Here is a 21,752-nt window from a genome sequence, read left to right on the forward strand (position 1 = left end):
AGAACCAAAGGGTAATAATTCCTGCAGTCACGAAAGCTTCGAATCTAGTATTAGTGCAGTTTTAAACCCACACGGTAAAGTCAGGCGATAGGCACGCATACCAGAAAGTTGTCCGAGTCGGGAATCGAACCGAGGAATGTGTTGCTGTACGGCACACACGTCACCCCTGTACCACCCTGCCGCACAAGAACCGGCTTTGATTGATTCATCAATACACCGTTACACCCCAACTGTACGCCCAGAACTTGTAGCGGGCATTAGTGCAGTCTTACTAATTGAATAATCTGCCCCCAGGGCAATGCTTGTGGGTTTCATGATTAACTGGCGCCTCCGATTAGCACGGCTGGCTCCGCACGGTGTGAAATAAGTTCAACGCACATGCACGCAAGATCGAGTTAACATTTTACTCGAAATACGTTTTCTGTAAGAATGCAATTTTCCGTTCCACCAATCCTGTAACTAAAAATAAAAAAGCGTAAAATCTTTATACGCTCTTAACAACGAAGAAAAAGTTTTGTATTGACAGCTCTCCCAATGGTGCTCACATTTTGCATTGGGCAAGCTTCTTTTTTTCGAATGCCAATGAGTTAGCTGATCGACAACGTTTGTCTAATTATGTCGAGCATAGCAAGCAAGAATGAGCAGCCTCAGTGGTCACGTGATAAAGATTTTGACATGCTGCCGGCAAATTGATCAAAGTGCGGCAGTGGTGTTACTATGTGGACCCCGGTGGTTCGTGGTAACGTGGGCGATTCTAAATATTCCATCTACCCTGTAAAGCATTCTATTGAGGTTCAATAGAGACCTCACTAATGGGTGTCACCTCGTGAAATGAAGGTTCCATTTTGGAACTCGCGAGCGGGGAACAACCACCTTGTGTCAGAGAACGGCATCTGGAGAAGGCATCACCCAACGACTTGTGAAAGTCGTGCAGAAATGTGTTAATCAAACCAAACATTTTAATTGTCTGAACTGGAATGGCACAAGACAGAGGAAAGTGGAAAGGAATGTTACAATGTGCAGTGGACACGGACGGGGCTATCTGCCCGTAGATCGTTATGACGATGATGAGCTGGAATGAGCAACCTTATCTGGCAAACAACATTTAAGTGGGTGGGTGGTTTTGGTGCGGAGTCATTGGTGACCAAGCTGAGACAATCAATTAACTAACAACCTGAGAACCTGGTTAATCATTAGCGGCTCTATCCCAGATATGAACCCAGGTCCTCAACAGTGCTGACTCAGAAACCCTGACTCTGCATCGTCCCACTCCTCCGAAGCGAGCCGCTTTGGCGAACTGAAATAAAAAATTTGCCAACAGATATATCAAAATAAGGCGGTGTTCAAACACAGCGTGACAAAGAAAGTTCGCAGAGTTAATGCAAAACATGTTGAGTTTATCTATCACCAAATCGCCTCACAACGTAACATAGTAACTTCCAGAGGGGGAAGGCAATTCACGTTGGTCTGGCCACAATGTGGCTGGGTGACTCTGGGGGGCTATTGGTAATGTACCGACCGTACCGCCTACATAGCGAAGGTTCGAAGTTCAAATCCCGGTCTCATAGCCGATGCTAATCCAGGCTTTGGGGGGTGAGGGTTAGCACACAAACATTTGTATAAATTTGATTACGGAGTCACGGTGATTTGGCTAAGCTGATGTCCAAAGGCTTCTGGTGTTCGTGTATGACAGGGATTTTAAATTATATCGAATGGATGCTTCTCATAATACTCTGGGGATGTGTTCTCACGAGATGAGGGCTGTCAACAAACATGCCAATTTATTCACGAATAAAGTTTCTGGATTAAGTGAGTATAAATGCGTCGTAACTCTCCACCATCTAACTCAAACACCTTTGTTATGAATAATATCGGTCGCGAAAGCCTGCGTGTTAAAACGACAACGTATTACTGCTTTAGCAGCACCGCCGGTGCGGTTTTTGAGAAATCCTCGCAACATTTAACAAAATTTGCGTTTCGTTGGTATTTACAACCAGCATCATCAGGCAAGTTGCCTGATGATGCTGGTTATAAGCAAACTCTGGACACGGTTTTGACGCGTCGCTGTCACGGCTGGCTACGCACGGTACAAAAGAGGTTCGCCATGAGCAATCCTCGCAACATTTAAAAAAATTTGCGTTTTGTTGGTGTCACGGCTGGCTACGCACGCTGCGAAAGAGCTTCGCCATACACACAACAGGTCCCATGACCGGCGAAACCCACGCCGACGAAGAGTTCGCCTTTATCTCAAGCTAATCCGCAGAGGACACACCCCGACGCACAAAAGCCGATATCTCCACAAGAGGCTGTTGATACCCTGGCAAGGGTGCAAAGAGGGCAAACAAAAAAAAGATGTGGCTGGGGCATGCGAGGAGGAGACCCTTCAGCCAGTTGCTCATTTACCCTCGTGGACTTTGTGCCAGCAACGCTACGAGCCAAGGCGAGGCGAGTGGCAGGGCAAGGCAAAGCAGAGCTTTGGCTGCAGGGTCCCAAGTCTCCCCCCGAACCTTTGCTCTTGACGCGCTCGGCGATTAAAAGCACGCGGACTCCGAGAGCCACGCTCCGCAAGGCTTCAGCGGGTGAGTGCGAGATGTCTCCTGCACGGCGATTGCCACCGCATTCTCGTGAATTGCCACGTTTGTCTTCGTTGTTGTTGTTGTTTCTAGATTTGATGCTTTCGTGACTGCAAGGATTCATACTCTTAGGTTTTTTCGGTAAAGTCGCGAAGGTGTACGGTGCTTTTTCTGAAATATTTTGCTGTCTTTTCTTGGATTTTCTGTTTGGACATAGTCACTTTAAGATGTTTTCTTGTTCATGTTATTGTTTTTTTGTTTGTTGCGGTTGCACCCGATTCAAGAGCCGAATGGCTCACAGGTCTATACCTAATAAATGAAACTTGAAGGTACAAAATAAATAATAAATAATAAAAATAATAATAGAAATAAAATAAGCTCGTAAGAGTTTGCTCCTCTGCGCTTAAGAGCTTGTCTCTTGGATCTTTTTCCTCACTTGATACAGTAAATTTAGCTGTGACGGTCCCACCTGGTGACGGAGACTTGTGTTGCCTCCGAAACGTCGTGATTTATTATTTTATTTCTATTATTATTTCTACAATTTAATTATTTATTTTTACTTTTTACCTACGTGACTTTACCGAAAAAACCTAAGAGTATGTTGTTGTTGTTTTACAAGCGGGACTTTATTTTTTCATAGCACCGCAATGTGTTGTCGCTCGTGCACACACGTGAAAGCGACTCTTTGAGGACTGATTCGTGACGTTATTTGTTAAGGAAACCCACCGCCGTATCGTATTCACCACACAGTGCATTGCGGCTTTAAAAATTATTGAGGGTTTTTTAAACAATCTTTTTACCACCGGCTCATCTTGCTATTTTTGCTTACCGACCCGTGATCTTAGCACCTCCACATCATTCATAATCTTCTCTGGCGTTTAACCTTTGGTTCCCACGTCCAACGCACTACTAATCGATGCTATAGGAGTTGTTAAGTCGTCATTTAAAGTGGAGTTTGCTCCTCTGTGCATGAGAATTCGTTGCTTTTAAGAGTAAGTTGAACGTCCTGTTAATCATTTCGATTGAGCATGTACTCAATTCGCTTAAACTCTTTGTGGACGTAAATATGCTGACTCGGCGTCATGGCTTTCAAATCCCCTCCTTAGTAATAGTTTGTTCTTTACTGCATCCTTACTATATGCATAGACTACGTCTATTTATAATGCGGTGCGTATTTGCAAATGCACGAACCTGTGCACGCAGCAACATTTTTAAAGGAGACAATTGCTGCCAAAAGTCTCGTCCTGCCGGGCGCCCGGGTAAATGGGGGCCAGTATTAAAACACACACACACACGAAAATGCACGTTTATCAGCTTTTCTACAGACGAGCTTGAAAAAAACGGTGACGTCTTTTCGTTTAAGTCTCGACGTTCCGCAACCCACAGCAGATCCAGAACACGACAAAAGTATGCAAACGTGAAATGCTCTGTGCTGGGGGGGGGGGGGGGGGGTCTGGCTTGCGAAACGTCGACAGGAGGATGATCTCGTTAATCAAGTCCCGGGTTGTAGATTCTCCAGAAACCGAGTAGAATGAAAACTTCCATCAGCCTGTCGCCATGTGACTGTATGAGCTGGCTGCTGTAGACTGTATGAGCTGGCTGCTGTAGACTGTATGAACTGGGTGTTGTAGAGTGTATGAGCTGTGTACTGTAGACTGTATGAGGGGAGGGTGGGGAGGGGCTGGGTGGGGCTGGGAGGGGAGGGTGGGGAAGGGCTGGGTGGGGAGGGTGGGGCTGGGTGGGAGGTGGGAGGGGTGGGGCTGGTCACCCCGTGGTGCCCTTATAAAACTCAACGTTTAACCTACTCACGCCGGCTTGTGCCCGCCCTCACAGTCGGCCATATTTGCGGAATACACCACGCCGCCGTTGACACTGGCCATTGACCAATCAACCCAACGTTCCTGCCAGCTCCCTCCGCAGGAATGTGTTGCGAGCTGGGTGCTGTAGTGGTTATGAGCTGGGTGCTGTAGATTTTGCGAGCTGGGTGCTGTAGTTGCCACGAGCTGGGTGTGTGCTGTGTGCGTGCCAAGGCAAGGCTGTAAAGAAGTGCAATAGTCCAGATACAGGAGGTATCCAAGTAGCAATACGTGTTCCTACATCATTGCAACATGCAGCAGAATAAAGATAAAATAGTAAAAGAGAGGACACATACCGTAAAGATAAACGTTGGGGTAAAAATAAACGTGGGAAAAAACAAATATAATTAAGTGGTAACAAAGAAGCACGTCGCCGGCGTATAATTTTTTCTAACACTGAAAAATATCCAGCAGTGGATTGGTCATGGCTGATGGCGATGCTGAAATAACGAATCCAAGTTAAATCGTCTTCCCCGTTTTAATTAAAAAAAAACGCGGCCCGGTACCCATTCAAAAATGTGCAGCTCTGCTGGGACGGTGGTGAAAATTCCACATTCACACGGTGAGCGCTATCCATAATCTTGCAAGACAGGTGGTAATCTGTTTTTCTTTTCTTTCTTTCAAATGATAAAGATACATAGCAATGTAAACGTACGACTCGCACAGTATGTTCTCACTCTCAAAGAGAGAGGGAGGGAGAACAAGTCAAGAGGGAGCAACCAAAGAGAAACGGGAAGGCATCCAAGCAATGAGCAGGCACTTCTAACGACTGCCCAAGCTCTGCGTTCCTTTATATATCTGTAATGTGTTGTCGGCTAACGAATGAGCGCTTACATGTAGGGAGGAAACCGGAGGACCCGGAAAACAAAGCCCACGCGTGCGAGGGAGAAACACTCTAGCACATACAGACGGATATCCTGTTAATCCCACATTGGGAAATGTTATCAAAGATTGTTGCTATGATGTTAGTACTGTCACAGTTTTGTCTGAGACGCCTCCGATTTCCCGCACCTCCGCGGAGCACGCTTAAATAAGATAAATACACAGAGACCCACAGACACCCAAACCCATAGAGCCCCACAGAGACCCACCGATTATCACGGTTGGCTCCGTACGGTGCAAAATAAGTTCTACATACGAAGGTACGGAACAGCAGGAGTCCAAATGTTGGCTGTCCAGGCTTCTCCTGGCGGGCTATTAGGATTATGGCTCCTGCTCAACCCCACCATCATCATCGAGTCGGGGATGACTGACGGGGTTTATCCTTAAACCAGTACTTTTTGAACCCATTTGCGAGTCACTTTACAGATGTTCAAGCCACCGTACCAACATTCTTGGAGGGTAGTTTGCATGCTAATGATGGTCTCTGCAAGGTGGATGGCGGCGCAAGGGCACTAGGTCGGCACACTATATACAGGGTGCTTCAATGCAATGTTAACACTTACATGGGACCATAGTCAGTGCCTCATTAAGCTAGTGCGGGACCTGTAGCATATGATGTTATAAAGGGGTCCTAAATTAGAGAAAAAACGTAAATATTAAAACACACATTTTTAACTTGCACAGTAAAGTCATTGTATTTGTTCATTTGCTATACAGCCAGATAATAGACAAATCGCTAACTTGAAATACCCAGTCGTTCATAAAAGTTTAAGGCAGTATGGTGCGATAGTAATAGAGCAAGTGCAGAAGCACTGCACCGGAATTGATAGCTTGAAAGCATTTAGTGCGGGGCCCTTGATAGTGCGGGGCCCGTTGAATATGTAGCTACTTTTGCTCATAGGATAATCCGGCACTGACTATAGTTTTTTAATGGAAAAAGAACGGATACTACACTGTAACATGAAGATAAATGGAGGTTAATAGCTGAACAAACACATTAATCTTGGGTGTTGCACAAGCGCAGATAGCAGTGTGTGTCTCCTTCATAGTGTCCGGGACGTGAACGGAGAGGCGAGAGAGAGACAGAGTGCTTAATAAGAGTCAGAGGCTGCACTTGACACCATCGGACCTGGTTGGGAATTCCATTCAAGACAATGTTTTGTGATGACCTTCGAAAATGAAATGTGAATTATTATCCCTATCGGTAGATATTAGACACGTACCAGACAAGCCCCGCAATAATCAACAATGTATAACGAGATAAACCTATGTGTATTAAAAGTACTTTGAGAAAATGTTGCTTTAAACAGAGCAGCTAAAATGCGACCACAACTTAAGACGCGGTAGGAAAACTGGGATGAGCATTTTACGGAGAACATGGATATTTTTATAGCCTGTGTGTATGTATGTTGAACTTCTTTCGCACCGTACGTAGCCAGCCGTGCTAATCGAAGCACAAAGTGCAGCTTAACACGTAGGCTCTCGCGACCAATATTATTGATAATAAAGGTTTTTGGGTTAGATCGCCCAAGTATAAATGTGTTGTAACCCTCCACCACCCGACACAGCCAATTAGTAAGTTGCTTTGTCACGTAAACAAAACGCCAATAAGTTACTACTTCAGCCCACCGGTGTGTTGGAGAGTTCGCTGGTAAGGGGCCGTCCATAAATGACGTCACGCACCTAGGGGGGAAGGGTCAGATATTTGTGACGATGTGTGACGAGGGGGGGGGGGTGAGAAATGTGACGTCACATCAAAATGCGCAACTTTAAATAAATATAGACAATACGTTCTACTTAATTACATAGACTTTTGAATAAATGTTTTCTCCTACAATATCAGAGTGCAGCGCCACATTAAATACGCACTACAATAACAGTAGTTTAAAGTGATTTGAAGCATGTTTTTTTTTTTGGGGGGGGGGGGGGAGCAGAGCTTTCTGACGTCATATTTTAGGGGGGGGGGGGTCTGACTTTTTTGAACGCCGTGTGACGATGGGGGGGGGGGTCAAAAATCGTCCAAAATCGTGTGACGTCATTTATGGACGGCCCCTAATGACATCAATCAGCATTAACGGGCGATTTTCCAGGATAGTAAAGGTCGGTCAGCCGGTGGTTTCGCTGACCGAGCGTGCAGAAGAGTAGAGTGAGATGAGAGTGGGGGAGTTGAGAGAGTAAGGTGGAGGGGAGTAGAGTTCACCATGGCAGTCCATGGTAAACTGGACTCCCATGGTCAAGGATCGGCAACCAATATAATAAGAAAATCAATTTTTTTTATTTCTAATTCGATACAACAAACTCAATATCCCAAGAGGTGCAATGCGGTCCTCGAACACCAATGCAGGCGAGAACGGCACGCGAGCGAGTGGCTTGCCAGACCCACGCCCGGCCGCCTTTGTCTTTCCCAGCGGCGATGTTTACTACACACCGCGCCAGGTAAACTCATTCGAGGCTGAGTCGACCGAGGGGAGGCCCCAAGGACCGGCTCGGATAATCATCACTCGGGGTGTTGACTGGTGAGCGGGAATCGAACACGTGTCAGCCGGGTCGGTAGCGCTACAGCGACGCTGCCGCTCCCCGCTAACCCTCTAACCGCCCCCCTCCACCACCGCCGTCTGCACAGACCACCGCTCACGATGACGGTCACAGCAGGAGGAGGAGGCGCCGGGGCGCTGCGCGAGTGCGCGCTCGAGCGCAAGCCGGGCAAGGGCTTCGGCTTCTTCCTGCGCCTTGAGAGTGGAGAGGAGGGCCACCTGATCCGCGAGGTGGCCCCGGGCAGCCCGGCGCACAGCGCGGGACTGCAGGACGGTGACCGCGTGATCCGCGTCAACGGCGAGCACGTGGATGGCGGAGACCACGCCAAGGTGAGAAGGACGCGTGGCTTTCGAGCCCCCCCCCCCCCCCGCTCAAAGCCCCCCCACCAAAGACAAAGACCCCCCCCCCCCCGCCGCCGCCGCCACGTGTAGCATTTCAGTTCAGTTCATTTAATAGGTATAGCCCTGTGAGCCATTCGGCTCTTGAATCGGGTGCAACCGCAACAAATAAAAACGTGAACAAGAAACGTCTCAAAGTGACTTCGCGCAACAGAAAAATCCAGGAAATAACGGCAAAGGTTTTCATATTCCTACGTGACTTTACCGAAAAAACCTAAGAATATGAATCCTTGCAGTCACGAAAGCTTCAAATCTAGAAGCAAAAGTATTCCAGAAAAATCCCAGTATTTAAAAGACCTACGGGACTTTACCGAAAAAACCTAAAAATATGAAGCCTTGCAGTCACGAAAGCTTCAAATCTAGAAGCAAAAGTATTCCAGAAAAATCCCAGTATTTAAAAGACCTACGTGACTTTACCGAAAAAGCCTAAGAATATGAATCCTTGCATTCACGAAAGCTTCAAATGTAGAAGCAAAAGTATTCCAGAAAAATCCCAGTATTTAAAAGACCTACGTGACTTTACCGAAAAAGCCTAAGAATATGAAGCCTTGCAGTCACGAAAGCTTCAAATCTAGAAGCAAAAGTATTCCAGAAAAATCCCAGTATTTAAAAGACCTACGTGACTTTACCGAAAAAGCCTAAGAATATGAAGCCTTGCAGTCACGAAAGCTTCAAATCTAGAAGCAAAAGTATTCCAGAAAAATCCCAGTATTTAAAAGACCTACGTGACTTTACCGAAAAAACCTAAGAATATGAATCCTTGCAGTCACGAAAGCTTCAAATCTAGAAGCAAAAGTATTCCAGAAAAATCCCAGTATTTAAAAGACCTACGTGACTTTACCGAAAAAGCCTAAGAATATGAAGCCTTGCAGTCACGAAAGCTTAAAATCTAGAAGCAAAAGTATTCCAGAAAAATCCCAGTATTTAAAAGACCTACGTGACTTTACCGAAAAAGCCTAAGAATATGAAGCCTTGCAGTCACGAAAGCTTCAAATCTAGAAGCAAAAGTATTCCAGAAAAATCCCAGTATTTAAAAGACATACGTGACTTTACCGAAAAAGCCTAAGAATATGAATCCTTGCAGTCACGAAAGCTTCAAATCTAGAAGCAAAAGTATTCCAGAAAAATCCCAGTATTTAAAAGACGTACGTGACTTTACCGAAAAAACCTAGGAATATGAATCCTTGCAGTCACGAAAGCTTAAAATCTAGAAGCAAAAGTATTCCAGAAAAATCCCAGTATTTAAAAGACCTACGTGACTTTACCGAAAAAACCTAGGAATATGAATCCTTGCAGTCACGAAAGCTTCAAATCTAGAAGCAAAAGTATTCCAGAAAAATCCCAGTATTTAAAAGACTGTTGGGGAAAGTGCCGTTAGCGAGCAGCACCTACGGAGGCTCGGCACGGCACACGACGGGGTGGGTGGCCGTGAGCGGCAATCGACCTCGGGTCGCCGGGTTCGTAGCGCAGCGTAGCGCTAACCGCTACACCACCGCTCCCCACCACCACCACCACCGCACCACCTTCCGTGCCAGCGAGGACTAACGTACGCATTCTCCCATTGTACCTCCCATGGGTTTGCTCTGTGCATGCGCGTTTACTCTCGGGCCAAGGCACCTAAGCGGGGTCGGGTGGGTGGAGAAGGGGGGGGGGGGTAACGATTTAAAATTGGTGAATCATTTACGAGGCGAGTACGGCTATGGGGAGGGGTAACGGGAGTGATGCAGTGGTTAGCGCAGTGCCCTATGACCCCCCCCCCCAGCAACACTGATTACAACTCCCGGCCACGGCGAACATCAAGGTCGGCCCGCGGCTGCTCAACGCTCATTTGGGGGGCTTCCACAGCACATTGCCGTGCCGTGAGCTGGATTTCTCTTTTGGGTTGGTGGCAGAGCCGGCCCAGCCACTAAGCGACGCTTGCAATTGCAAGGGCCCCGTGGCCAGCAGAGGGCCCCCTAGAGTCACTGCTAGATAGTGAGTGAAAAAAATCATACATCAAAGGGGCCTCCAACCAAATTTTGCTTAGGGCCCCCAAAGGTCTAGGGCCGGTTCTGGTTGGTGGCATTCTTCTGACACCACCCCCACCCTACCCACCCCGCCCCTCCCCCCTGCCCCTCCACCCCCACCCGTGCAGGTGGTGGATATCATCAAGAAGAGCGGCGACAAGGTGACGCTGGTCGTCCAGGATGCCAAGTCCTACAAGGAGCAGCGCATGGCGGCTACGAAGACGACGGCGGCCACTTCGGCCAAGGGACCCTCCTCGCAAGGGCCCCGCCCGCGACTCTGCACCCTGAAGCGCATCAGCGACGGCTTCGGATTCCACCTCAAGTCCATTGAAGGTGAGCGGCGAACTCTGTTGTGTGGGCGCTGGGGGGGGGCGGGGGTGGTAGTACAGCGGTAGTGCAGCAGTGGTCGGCGCGCTGCGCTACGAACCTGGCAGAGACCCAGGGTTCGATTCCCACTCGCGGCCACCAACGCCGGCGACGATTATCGGAATCGGTCCTGGGCCTCCCCTTGGTCGACTCAGCCTGAAATGAGTACCCAGTGTGGTGTGGCGCCGGGGAGACAAAGGCGGCCAGGCGTGGTGCTTGCTGGCCACCCACTCCCTCGTGTGCTGCGCCATGAAAAAGCACTTCACAGATCGTCGGATTCCTCCAGTATTAATACATATTCAGATTCCATTCTGATAGGTGCTCGCAAACAGTACTTTGCCCAACAGTCGTTTAAGGCTATACGGGGGGGGGGGGGGGCGGGTCTTTGTCTTTGTCAGGCTCAGAGGGCATATCCATCATGGACGTGAAGTACGGCTCCCCGGCTGAGAAGGCTGGCCTGCGCTCCGAGGACCGGCTGGTGGCTCTGAACGGAGAGGACATCACGGGCTTGGCTCGCGCCGTCGTCATGGACAAGGTCAGCGGTGCTCCCGGCGTCATAGCGTCACGCGTACAGCTCCCCGCCTGTTGCTGCCACTGCTGAATGAGGCCCTTCCGTGTCACTGTGGTCGTGGTGGTCGCGGGGGGCGGGGGTTACACGACCAGTAATTGGTCACGCCGGGGAAGGGGCAGTGAAAGTGAGGACCGCGGACTTTGACAGCAAAGAAGTACGATGGGGTTTTCCGCACCTTCCTCCGTAGCTTAAATTAACGTAGCTTACACTATAAACGCAACTATAGTAGTAGGTTTTTACCCTTTCAACTGGTTTGCATTTTGACTGCTTGTGTTGTGCGTTCAACTCGACGCGAACCCCCGCGCGCTCACCGTAACGTGGCCAACCGGTGCCGACCGGTGGAGGAGAGATGCGCGGGAGGTGAAACTGCGGTGTCACCGGGCGACCCACCGCGAGCACGCCCGCGTGCGGCGCGAGACCGGAACGCTGTCGAGAATGAATAATCCTCGCCCGTTCGTAAATGGGCAACCCGGCAAGCCTCGGCCCGCAAGTGACAATCCCACCCGCTCCCCCCCCCACCCCACCCCTCCACCACCGCCCTGCCCGGCACCTCCTGCGCGTCCAGGTGAAACGCGGCGGCAAGACGGTGCACCTCCTCGTGGTGGACAAGGAGGCCAACGAGCACTTCAAGCGGACGGGCGAGCGGGTGACCGCCGAGATGGTGGAACGCGCGTCCCTGCCCCACCAGCCCCGCTCCGTCAAGCTGAAGCGCGCTAGCGCCGGATACGGCTTCTTCCTGCGCGCCGAGCGAGGACGCATCGGTGGGTACCGCGGGGGGCCCGCACCCCCCCCCCCAAAAAAAAACTCCCCCCACCCCCCCCCCCCTGACGAGGAGACGCGTATCGTTCGTTCGCCGTCCTTCCCACGCACCTCTGATCAACACGGTTGGCTACGTACGGTGCGGAAGAAGTTCAATGTACGACCGCGGGGCGTTGCACTCCCCCCTTTGGCCACACCTCGGCCAAGGGGAGCAGAGTCTGCTGCGGAAAGAAGATCGAGGGTAGCGGACAGCGGGGAAAGATGAGCGGGAGAGGGCTGCCCGCACTGAAGTCCCCAAGACGGACGAGGCACATGGCACACTGCTCAAGATGAGCAGCAGGGAGAGAGGAGGAGGAACAGCAGCGGTGCAGGAAGGAGGGAGGAGGAGGGAGGAGGAATGACCGGGCCAACATGCCGGGAATGAGAGGGCAATGATGATGATGATGAGATGGAGGGGGGAAGGGAGGGAGGAGAGAGTTGTAAGGAGCGAGCGGTAGTGAGCGGGCACCAGAGCAGCAGCGTCTGTTTTCACGGGGGTAGAGGAGAGGCACACAGAAGTCAGACGCTGTCTCCCCGACAGACCTGGTCTTCACCTGAGGACGGCTGCTTGCGTTGTGGCCGAAACGTCGTGAGAATTATTTTATTATGTTTTATTTTTATTCTTTTATTACTTCCCTTCTACGTGATGACTTTACCGAAAGAACCAAGAAGATGAATCCCTGCAGTCACGAAAGCTTTCAATCGAAATAGAAGTTACGTGGTTTTTAACGGAGGTTCGAGCTGATTTAGATGCTACCACGAGCTCAGCACAGTGCACGCCCTGCCTCGTCCGAGCTGCAGTCGTCACGTATCAGCGTTCAGGCTTGCCGGCATTGGGGAGAGGCGAGTCCACTGTCCCCGGTGTGGCTAAATGAGAAAATCTGGCGCCGAGGTTGTTCAGCGGTTTCTTCATTCCAGAGCCATCTTATCTAAACAGCCGCGCTATTCGACTGCGGGAAGGTCCAAGGTTACGGCTACGTTCAGATTCGTAGATTGCCAAAAGAAAATCCGTGGACTCTGCCGTTCTTTAAATAAACAAATAAATTGCGTGCCAGAGGCGGCACTGAATCAAGAGCATGGGGCGACGCGGAAACTTCGCTGACGCGCTCACACCGCGCACAAAGGGCTAAACCCATTCGGGCTCGCGAGGTCACCACGACCCGCACGCTACGCCGTTCCTGGTTAATATATTTATATGAGTTTCAATAGATTGTATTGCCAATCTTGAGCCAAATCAGCAACACAGAATTGGACAGTGATATCGGTGAGCTGGGCATTAGGTTTGATTGGCCGAGCGGCGGTGTCGCTGTCATGAAAAACGGGGGGAGTTGTTATCAGATGGGCACACGCACGCACGCACACGCGTGTGCCCGTCTGCGTGTTCGCGTGTGCGTGCGTGAACACGCAGACAGAGTTTTGCGTTTCTCGGGCTTGGCAAAAAAATAAAATGTAGCGACCGGGCATCCTCCTCCGACCGGAACTCTCCTCCACTGCTCGTGCCCAGATTCGTTATTTCTGTTTACTTATTGTGCCGCTGTGCCTGGGAAAGATTCACCGAGTCGCACGACTCCTGTTCGGGAGGGTCCTGCCAAGTTATCGCAGTAGTGCGGGGGTGGGGGCGATGATTGTCATATTGATGCCATTTGAGTCATTTACAGGTAATGCAACTCATTTGTACGAGTTATTTATTTGGACCATGATGCTTGCGGGTGACGTGACGGGATCTCTAACGTCCACTGCGAGTGAAGTAGCCGAATGATTGTTTTCCCTTATAACCAATGCACCCAGCAGTATTAACCAGGGCGGCGGCTGGGTTCGAACCACGGACCTGTGCACCGCCAGATGGTGTTAAACTATATATTTTTGTAGTGTACCCGGTAAGGCCCGCTGAGCTGTATAGCTCTTTTTCAGAAGCGACCTGGCCGCCACAAATGATAGCTCAACGAAGCGGCTTATCAACACGTGGACATTTACAGCAGCCAAACACTCTAAACGCGTGACGTTGATTCTAAATGTTGAGGAGGGAAAAACCGGAGCACCCGGAGGAAAATCCGCGCGACTACGGAGAGAGACACGCAAACTATATACAGCACAGCAGGCGTCAGGGTCGGGGTCGAACCCCCGGCACCTCCTGTATACCAGGCGAGGTAGTTAACATCTCGCCACCCGTGACGCGGGGATGTCGTCGTGCCGGGCCTGCGCGATTTTATCTGCCGAGCGTCTCCTGGCAAGAGTTGATGGTGTCGGCTGCTCCAGCAGGCGACCTTTGTCGTGGTCTTGCTCAAGCTGTAAACCACCACCCACTCACCCACCCCAACCACCCCACCCACCCACCCCAGTCGCCTCTGTCCACCCACGTGTATAAACAAGCGCAGAAACGGTCAGCTGAGTAATGTTTGCAGCGATTGCTGTGCACGCGCAAGTGCGTGGATGTATCACCCGTGGGTGACGTGGAATTCCAACGCCAATTGCTTCCGTTTAATGAGTTTTCGAGCGCAGGAATTGAGCGATGCAGCGGCGGTTATTGATTGATCCTGAATAATTGTCTGAACAATGAACCGGTTGTTGGGCTTTTTGTGGGGTTAGGGATCCATGCAACATCTTACACGGGCGTTTGCAGGATGGCAATTACCGCATTGAAACATTTCCGCGTTGCGTATTGCTGACACGCACACACACACCGTTGCAACATCGAGTACCGAAACAACCGCGCAATCCCCCGTTCAGCCGTACAAAGTTTCCCGCGGCGAGTCTTCTGGTCGCGTCGCGCCGTACGTAACCAACCTAATCGGAGGTGGCGGTGCAGGCCACTTCATCCGCGAGATCGACGCCAAGAGCCCCGCCGACAAGATGGGCCTCAAGGACGGAGATCGCATCGTGGCGGTGGGCAGTGACGCCGTGGACAAGCTCACGCACGAGGAGGTGGTGGAGCGTATCCGCAAGGACGGCAGCAGCACCACGCTGCTCGTGCTGTCCGAGGCCGCCGACGCCTTCTACACCATGGTGCGCTCGGTTCGTTGTCCGTCCCTCGATGAGCACGGCTTGACGCACGTACCGTGCCGTGCGTGGTGCGGCTCCGGGGAGCCCGTGGGGGCCGTGCGGGGTCACGGGCGAGGCCACGATTTTTTTGGGGACGAGGGGTCACGGAAATCGTGAACTTGAGCGGAAAGGCCGTGCGTGAAATATTGTTGTTGTTGATGGCCGCGGACTTCAGGGTCAGCTGGTTCTCAACACGTGCGTTGCCTTTGTGTATCTGAATCAGAATTCATTATTCATACTGGAGGAATCTGATGAGCTGTAAAGCTCTTTTACACAGATATCCAGTAGGGGGCGGGTCACAACGTTACAACAACAAACAATACGATAACACATCACGAGTGAGAAGTATAGGAAATGTAAATAACTCACTTAAAAATATTCAAATGAAACGTCTATTTTGTATCTTACCAGTTGAAGCTCTCTTAAGCCATCAGCTTCTTTAGGGGAGGCGCAGGCTGCGGCGTGGATACCGTGCAGAGACATTTTGATTTCCACTCGAGGAGGGGGTGAACGTTTGCATTGGCGACACAACTCCAGTTGCACATTTAACGTGAAACGAGTGCCTTGGTCAAACCGCGTTGGCTCGAGGCGTGGACACGTGATCTCTCTGTGTTTGGGCCTCCGTAATCTTTAGTTGCATTTATTGGGGTGAGTCGGGGCGCGTTGTGACCAGCGGTCTTGAGTGAGGTGAGGTGGGTGGGTGGGCGGGTGGTACGCCGTGCCAACAAGGTTGAGAACTGCTGCATTAGCCAATCGGTTGATTTTTTTCTCAAGGTTGCCGTTTTTTTTCCTTCCGCCTGCAACGCCGCTGCCGTGAACGCTACTCCTAAAGTCTTCTTTTTTTCCCGTGCCAAAATCGTAGCCTCGGTCGTGCGACCTGTGAGAGAGTTTGCGCCGAAGTTGTGGGCGCTCTGCGTCTCGGGCGTTTTGCCCAGGAAAGCAAACACGTGAGCACGCGGGTCCTGGGAGCTGTCCATGGTAGCCAAAATGCAACACTGGGTGCAGTAGCAGCAGCTTAGGTAAACTAAACAACAACAACAACAACAACAAAACAACTAAAACTAGTTTTATTTTATCAGGGCCAACTGAGCTGAGCTGTTGTGGCTGTTTTTTCATAAGCAACCTGGCCATCACAGATCATAGCGCAGCGAAGTGGCTTGTAATGTGGATATTTATAGCAGCCAAATACTCCAAACGGAGGAAAACCCACACGACCACGGGGAGAGAGACACGCAAACTCCAAATACACAGCAGACGGTCAGGGTCGTGTTCGAACCCACAGACTCCTGCATATCAAGCGAGGTAGTTAACATCTCCTAGCCACCGTGATGATGATGAGAGAGAGAGAGAGAGGGAAACAAACTTCAAATATACAGCAGGCGGTCACAGTCTGGATCGAACTCACGACCTCCTGTATACTAGGCGAGGTGGTTAACATCTCCCAGCCATCGTGGCACCCTATCGACGTCATCGACGATACCGACGACCACCACGATGACGACTTGTTCACGTCGTTTATTGTGAAAATTCGGTCACAGTTCCTATGATCACTGTTTCATTGCTTTTATGGCTTTATTTTGGTGATTTTCGAAAAGTTTTTTGGTTTGGCCATGTTTGTTTGTTGTAGTACAGAATTAGACGGATGGCCTTAATCTAAGTTGTCTTGTGGTTGTGGTTGTTGTTTGATTTGCATCCCACTGGGATTTTTGCACACAGTGTCGGTGAACGGTGCTTTTTCTGCAATATTTTGCTGTCTTTTCTTGGATTTTCTGTTTGCACATAGTCACTATAAGATGTATTCTTGTTCATGTTTTTTGTTTGTTGCGGTCGCACCCGATTCAAGAGCCGAATGGCTCACAGGGCTATACCTAATACATTAACTTGAACTTGACTGACGACCGACGTTGATGATGACGAACGCTCGCCTGACCCCCGCCAGCACGGCATCAACCCCGTGGGCGGTGGAGGTCGAAGCGACGTCGGCGTCTCTGGCAAGGCGGCGTCCCCCGCGGACGCCCAGGACCTCCGCCCGCGCCTCCGCCACCTCAGCAAGGGCGCCGACGGCTTCGGTTTCCACCTCTACGGCATTCGGGGCCAGCCGGGGCAGTACATCAAGAAGGTGGGGCACGCACGCGGAGCGATCAATTCACGGGAAGGCGGAGAGGGGGGTGATCCTCATTGCTCATGCACACGTAGGCCCGTGCGAATTTGCAGGACTAATTGTTATGCATATTGCGTTGGGGGGGGGGGGGGCGGAGGTGGTTTGGGGGGTGCCCGACTTCACAATTTTGCTGGGTCACCGTTCATCGGCGGTCAGAGAAGAAGTTGCAAGGGGTTTAGTGTGAACAACACAAAGGATACACACTCGCCTCCGCGTGGTACCCAGAGGTATTGGACCAACGGGAAGACGATAATGGAGATAACGATCCTCCGAGGGTACGTCCTTGAAGGATCCGTCACCGGTGCAACACGGGGAAGACTTAAATGCCTGTAGTTTTAACTTCTTTTGCACCCTACGTAGCCAACCGTGCTAATCGGAGGGTGCGGGGAAGGACAACAAACTGAACAAAAAAAAAGTTCAAGAAATGTTTTCAATCGAGGCGATTTAAAAGTTGCAGAGCTCCAGTGGCTTCCTAATATCAAAAGGAAGAGCGCGTTCCAGACGGCCGCAGTGACCGTCTTTGTTCGATTAGTTGGCCAAAAAAGGGCCGCAGAAGCGCTAAGCCAGATGCGATGAGTACGATCAGTCATTGAAAGACAAGTCAGCAGTCCAAGCTCGTGATGATGACGATCACGAGACCGTGAGCGCAGATCTTGGTGGGGTCGGGGCACGTGACCGTGAAGCACCCGAGAGATCTGGCGGCAGGAAGGAAAGAGCTTTAGAGCTCATCGGATTCCTCCAGTGTATAATACATACTCTTTCGATTTAAAGCTTTCGTGACTGCAGGGATTCATCTTCTTGGTTCTTTCGGTAAAGTCACCTAGAAGGGAAGTAATAAATTAATAAAAATAAAACATGATAAAATACAATTCTCACGACGTTTCGGCCACAACGCAAGCAGCCGTCCTCAGGTGAAGAACAGCGTCTGTCGATAGACAGACATGTGAGAATTATTTTATTATGTTTTATTTGTATTATTTTATTACTTCCCTTCTACGTGACTTTACCGAAAGAACCAAGAAGAAAAATAAATACTCTTCGAATCTGATTGTGAAGCAAGCGAGTGCAGTGTTTGTTCGTTCGATCTCGCGCTCACCAAACCGCCCGCCAAACACCCAACCCCCCCCCCCCCGGGCCGCAGGTGACGCCGGGAAGCCCGGCGGCGCTCGCCGACCTCCACGACGACGACATGGTGGTGGAGGTGAACGGCCACAACGTGCAGGAGGCCACGCACGCCGACATCGTCGCCAAGATCCGCGACGGCGGCGCCAGCGTCGAGCTGCTGGTGGCGAGCCAGGCGTCCGTGCGCCACCACCGGCAGCTCGGCACGACCATCACGCGCGCGCTGGCCGAGGGCGGCGAAGCGTCCCGGGACGATGCGGCGGCTGCGGCGGTCGCGATGGCCGCGGCGTCCGCGGCGGCCGACGCCGACAGCCCCGGGGAGCGGGCCGTCGCGGCGGCCGTGGCGGCCGTGGCGAGCTTGGCGGCCGCGCGCCTCGCCGTCGAGGGGGACGAGGTGGACGCGGGGATGGCGGCCGCGGTCCTGGCGGCGGCGGCGACGGAGGCCGGAGACGACACCAACGACGCCCACGAGCGGGCGGCGGCCGCGGCCATCGCGAGCATCGCCGCCCTCGAGCTGGCCGAGCTCGACGAGGAGAGCTCCGAGTCGGAGGGCGACGACGACGAGGACAAGGCGGAGGAGGAGGAGCGGCAGAGGAAGGAGGACGCGGCGCAAGCGGCCGCGGTGGCGAGCATCGCGGCCATCGCCGCCGAGAATCTGATGGCCGAGAGCGGTGGCGGCAGCGACAGCGAGGAGGAGGAGAAGAAAGAGGAGGAGGTGATCCGGGCCGTGGCGGTGGCGGCCGCCGCGGGAGTGGCCGCGGAGGTGCTGGCGCGGGGCGGGGATGCGGACGAGGCCCGCGCCGCCGGGGAGGCGGTGGCGGCGGTGACGGTGGCCGTGGCGGAGGCGGCCAAAGAGAAAAGTGACGACGAGGTAAAGGGGGGGGGGGGGGGGGGGGGAACAAAGCTAAAGGTGCGGAGCCCGTGCTATTTCCTGCTCTTGCCCACCGCTGGCGGAAGGGTCTCCCGTGGAGGGAGCTCGAGCGAGTATTTGGTCCACGCCAACACGCCGGCCAGACTTCTTGAAAGAGGTGGAAGTAGCCACACTCTACCCCACCACGCGTGAGCTGCCAAGTGGGGGGGGGGGGGGGGGTTGCGAAATGTGCGCATTGGGTCACCTGTCACAACGGGAGGATTGACAGCACGTGGGATGCACAGTGGCGGTACATACCGCACAGCGATATTCAGCTCAATCGGCACCTCCGATTAGCACGGTTGGCTACGTACGGTGCGAAAAAAGTTCAACGTCGCCGGGGTTTTGTTTACCACGTATTTGCGGCGTGCCGCGTTATGTCGGCGAGCATTAAACTTTTGCACGTGTGTGTGGTTTTGCTTTGCAGGGCGACTCCACCTCGGAAGACGGAGATTCTTTCCTTTAAACTGAATTTCGGGACGATCCCAGTCCTTTCCCCTTTCGTGATTGTCGAATGGATGTAAAATAATTCCAGTATTGTCAAAAAAATATGTACATAGTTACTCTGCAGACTTTAATTTGTACGATTTGTTTTTTTGCCGTCGTCCGATTTGTAGAATGATGGCGAAATTAGTTTTTATTTTTTTATTTTACACTCGAATTAAAATTAGCAAACCTGATTTTTTTCCCAATTGACGTTCGCGAATGATTTATGCACGACACAAAAGTAACACGAAATGACCCGTCATCTTAATTTCACTTAACGCCATCTTTTTGATTGCTCATATATCACCTTCTGAAAGTCCAGATTCAAATGACAAGTGTGAAACATTTTTAACAAAAATTATAAAATAACGGAACGGTAATCTGAACATTTGCATGCAGGAGCAGCAACTACATTTACTTAAACTCGTTGTACCTTCTTCTTCTTCTTCTTGGTTCTTTCGGTAAAGTCACGTAGAAGGGAAATAATAAAATTATAAAAATAAAACATAATAAAATAATTCTCACGACGTTTCGGCCACAACGCAAGCAACCGTCCTCAGGTGAAGAACAGGTGAAGAACAAGCGGCGAGTTCACACTCATTTATGTAGATTCCCAAGCAGGGCGCTAACGAACCTTGGGTGTTGTCGGCTGCTCGTGATATCACACTCGCAGGAGAGAGAAACACATTCCTGCGGAGGGAGCTGGTAGGAACGTTGGGTTGCTCGGTCAATGGCCAGGGTCAACGGCGGCGTGGTGTTTTCCGCAAATATGGCCGACTGTGAGGGTGGGCACAAGCCGGCGTGAGTAGGTTCAACGTTGAGTTTTATAAGGGCACCACGGAGTGACCAGCCCCTCCCCTCCCCACCCAGCCCTCCCCACCCTCCCCTCTCCACCCAGCCCCACCCCTCCCATTTTTGGATGCACGACGGACGGACACAATAATCCCCTGTGGGCTGGTGTAACCAGGAGGTTCCTACCAGTAAAAACATACATTGGGACTGGTAACAACAAAAACAAAAATCCAACTCGGCCACATCACGTCGACTGGTTGAGAAAAATTAAACTATGCAGGCTGGGAGCAAGACGAATTGTGGGGAGGCCTTAATCCAGCAGTGGATAGACCATGACCGATGACCGGTGATATCCGTCAGCAGCGCAGCGGGGGAAATCGATGTATATTGAACGTAGAGGCGTGTCGGTGGGTGTAGTTTTTAATTTTTGTAAGCGGCTCGCCAACAACGTTGCTTCTGCGTCGCACCAAAACGCGCCTTCGAAACAAACAAAAAAACCGCTAGCTCGGCGTGGCGAGCTTGCACACACGGGATTTGGAAAAAAAGAACCGCGTGAATAAGCATCGTAATAAATACATCTATCGACGAATTTGCCGAGACCAGGTGTCATTTTATCTCCACGCCACCACCACGCACTCGATGGTTACACCGCCGCCACCTCCCCACACCGCTGGAGTGGACGAGCTGGCAAAGGAATCCACACCTGGCGCGGATGACGCTTGTGAAAAGCAGGACCCCCCCCCCCCCCCATTTCGGGCGAAGTAATGTTGCGTTACGGGGGCGGCACTTGCCTGACGTGTGGCGAAATGTTAACCACCTCGCCCAGTATACAGGAAGTTGTGCGTTCGATATCAACCCTGACGATGTCTGTATATTGAGTTTCCATGTTCACTCCCCGAGGTTGCGTGGATTTTCCCTCCGAGCCTTCTGGTTTATTCCCCCCCCCCCCCCCCCCCCCCACATTTATAAATCGACATGCGATGAGTGTATTTGGCCACTCTAAATTTCCACCTGATCCACCACTTCGTTGAGCTATCATGCGGCCAAATCACTTTAAAAAAAGCTATATTAGGCATTAACAAGTAGAACCCGTAAAAACTAAGTTTTTCACTATAAATCCTTTATATGCGTGGCGGCTAGAGTCCTCTCGTCCTCTGGCTTGAGATGGCGGCCACCTATGGGTCAGATGATTATCTGGCAGCATTAAACAATTGGTAATTAAATATTTAAAAAAAATTCCCTAAACAGTGTAAAATT

General features: G+C 51.1%; 1 protein-coding gene across 1 annotated transcript; it reads left to right on the forward strand.

Moving 5' to 3' along the window:
• The first annotated feature begins 2,395 nt into the window (after nt 1-2,395).
• Nucleotides 2,396-21,084, forward strand: LOC133342088 (Na(+)/H(+) exchange regulatory cofactor NHE-RF3-like). The gene is made up of 9 exons (XM_061551021.1): nt 2,396-2,579; nt 7,935-8,175; nt 10,379-10,583; nt 11,015-11,151; nt 11,753-11,948; nt 14,792-14,988; nt 16,964-17,143; nt 18,327-19,178; nt 19,645-21,084. The coding sequence occupies exons 2-9, from the start codon at nt 7,948-7,950 to the stop codon at nt 19,681-19,683; spliced, it is 2,034 nt and encodes a 677-aa protein (XP_061407005.1). The 5' UTR covers nt 2,396-2,579; nt 7,935-7,947; the 3' UTR covers nt 19,684-21,084.
• The last annotated feature ends 668 nt before the right edge of the window (nt 21,085-21,752 follow it).

Source organism: Lethenteron reissneri, chromosome 13 (assembly GCF_015708825.2).
Source record: "Lethenteron reissneri isolate LAM-NWPU_2019-01 chromosome 13, ASM1570882v1, whole genome shotgun sequence".
NCBI classification, from domain to species: domain Eukaryota; kingdom Metazoa; phylum Chordata; class Hyperoartia; order Petromyzontiformes; family Petromyzontidae; genus Lethenteron; species Lethenteron reissneri.